The 1,720-nt window shown below is 54.8% G+C and overlaps 1 protein-coding gene across 1 annotated transcript; it reads right to left on the bottom strand.

Annotated features, from left to right (window-relative positions):
• Positions 1–160: 160 nt before the first annotated feature.
• On the bottom strand, positions 161–1,183 carry N657DRAFT_694636 (putative SAM-dependent methyltransferase). Its single transcript, XM_062797300.1, has 2 exons — positions 1,110–1,183; positions 161–1,024 (listed from the first exon to the last, which is right to left on the bottom strand). Exon 2 carries the CDS (start codon positions 908–910, stop codon positions 200–202), a length of 711 nt encoding a protein of 236 aa, XP_062641872.1. The 5' UTR covers positions 911–1,024; positions 1,110–1,183; the 3' UTR covers positions 161–199.
• Between the last annotated feature and the right edge of the window lie 537 nt (positions 1,184–1,720).

Raw genomic sequence — 1,720 nt, 5'->3', positions numbered from 1 at the left:
ATTACCCTGGCTTCTTTTAAAGTAGGAGGCATACTGGGTGATGGATGAAGTTGATGTAATGTGTAGATGTAGCGCGTCGCGTGGAAAAGTGGCCCACTCACTGATAATGTACGTTAGCAGAGAACGATTCTCCGGCGGTTCAGGTGCTAATCTGAATTCTCTACAGGTAAGATATGAAGACCACGCCTAGATACGTGGCTTACCGGCCAAGCACCAGGTACGCAAAACCTAGCACCCCGCGATACACTGTTAAGTACTCATGCTCTCTGGTATCTTGCTCGGCCCGGATCCCCTCCGCCCGAGAATCATCGGTATTAGCCAGCAGCCACTCCCGGAGTCCCGCGCGATGCCGCGACTCGAAGTCATCCCATTCGCGTTGGTCTGCGGTGCTCAGGTGTAGCACCTCCCAACCCGTCTCCCGGCACATCGCGACCATATCAGCGAGTTGGAGAACATCATCACCGAAGATGGCGTGCGCAGCCTCGGTGGGGGTTCTCTCCCAACACATGTCACCGAGCAGCACCCTCCCGCGAGGGACGATATCCGCCAGTCGCGCAAGCATCGCGCGGCTCCCGCCGAGAGTGTGTGACGAGCCAATACACAATGCGCGGTCGGCGGTTCCCTGCCAATCCTCGGCCCGCTGCTCGACAAAGGCGACGTCCAGGCCACGTTTCATGGCTGCTCGCCTCCCTCGGTCAAGAGCAGCTGGGTCAGTGTCGACGCCGGTCGCCTTGACTCCACTTCCTGCCGCCGCTCGCAGGAGTAATTCGCCCCAACCACAACCTATGTCCACGATGTGGGTTGCAGTGGACAAGTTCAGATGCTCCAGCAATTCGCCCGCATGGCGCTCGGAGAGCGGTGTGTTCCATCTCATCGCCTTATACCGTGCTGCAGTGAGAGGGTCGTCCATGATGATCCGTAACTTTAGGTTTGTCAAGAAGCCGTTATTTCCTCTTCAGCGCTCAACTCTCGAAGCAATCATATTCGTAAGGAAAGAGCCGGCGTACCAAAAAGAGAGCTCACCCTGTGTCCATATTAGTACAGTAGCTCTATCGCAGTGAGCGATAATAATGAGTCATAAGCATCAAGACTCTTATTGGTCCGCTTACTTTCTCCCTTTGTCAGAGCCTAATGCAGAAGCCCCGGTCAGGAGAACAAACAGCCAGCACTCGACGAATTAAAATTGTCACCGCGATTGTTTTCTGTCGATATGGAGTTGGGGAAAGATACATGGAGCAATTCAAGAGAGGATCGACAAGGATGGGTTCAACGGAGTGTACACGTGTACGGATCCGTACTCACGCACACGCACAGGGACATGCATGTTCCCATTGTGAGTGCGAGGGCTGGTGCGGTTCGGCGGTGTTCCACGCGAGAGCGGCTTGCCTCGCAACCAAACAGCTTCCAAGCAATCGGTCGCGAGTTTACTTAGCCAGCCGAGAACCAAAGAGCATCTGGCCCAGTGCTGCCCACAAGGCAAATCAAGTCAAATCGGCACACCGACTTGCTTTGATTTGAGGCTAGAGATACTCGACTTGCCTTGTCAGTTCCTCGACTTGCGTTGACCCAAAGCTTTGCCAAGCCGCTTACATAATCCCCCGAAATGGGTTGTTCCGCACCGCCCCGTTTTTCCCCCCCCTGAGCCACCCGGATCCGAGTCTCCCAGTCTTTACTGCCTCTTTGCCCACTGTTTCAGACACTCCACCATGTGATAGTATTG

This window comes from Parathielavia appendiculata, assembly GCF_033297405.1.
Source record: "Parathielavia appendiculata strain CBS 731.68 unplaced genomic scaffold N657scaffold_63, whole genome shotgun sequence".
In the NCBI taxonomy this organism is placed as follows: Eukaryota; Fungi; Ascomycota; class Sordariomycetes; order Sordariales; family Chaetomiaceae; genus Parathielavia; species Parathielavia appendiculata.
Note: the sequence above shows the minus strand (reverse complement) of the source record. Positions and strands in the feature narration are given on the sequence as shown.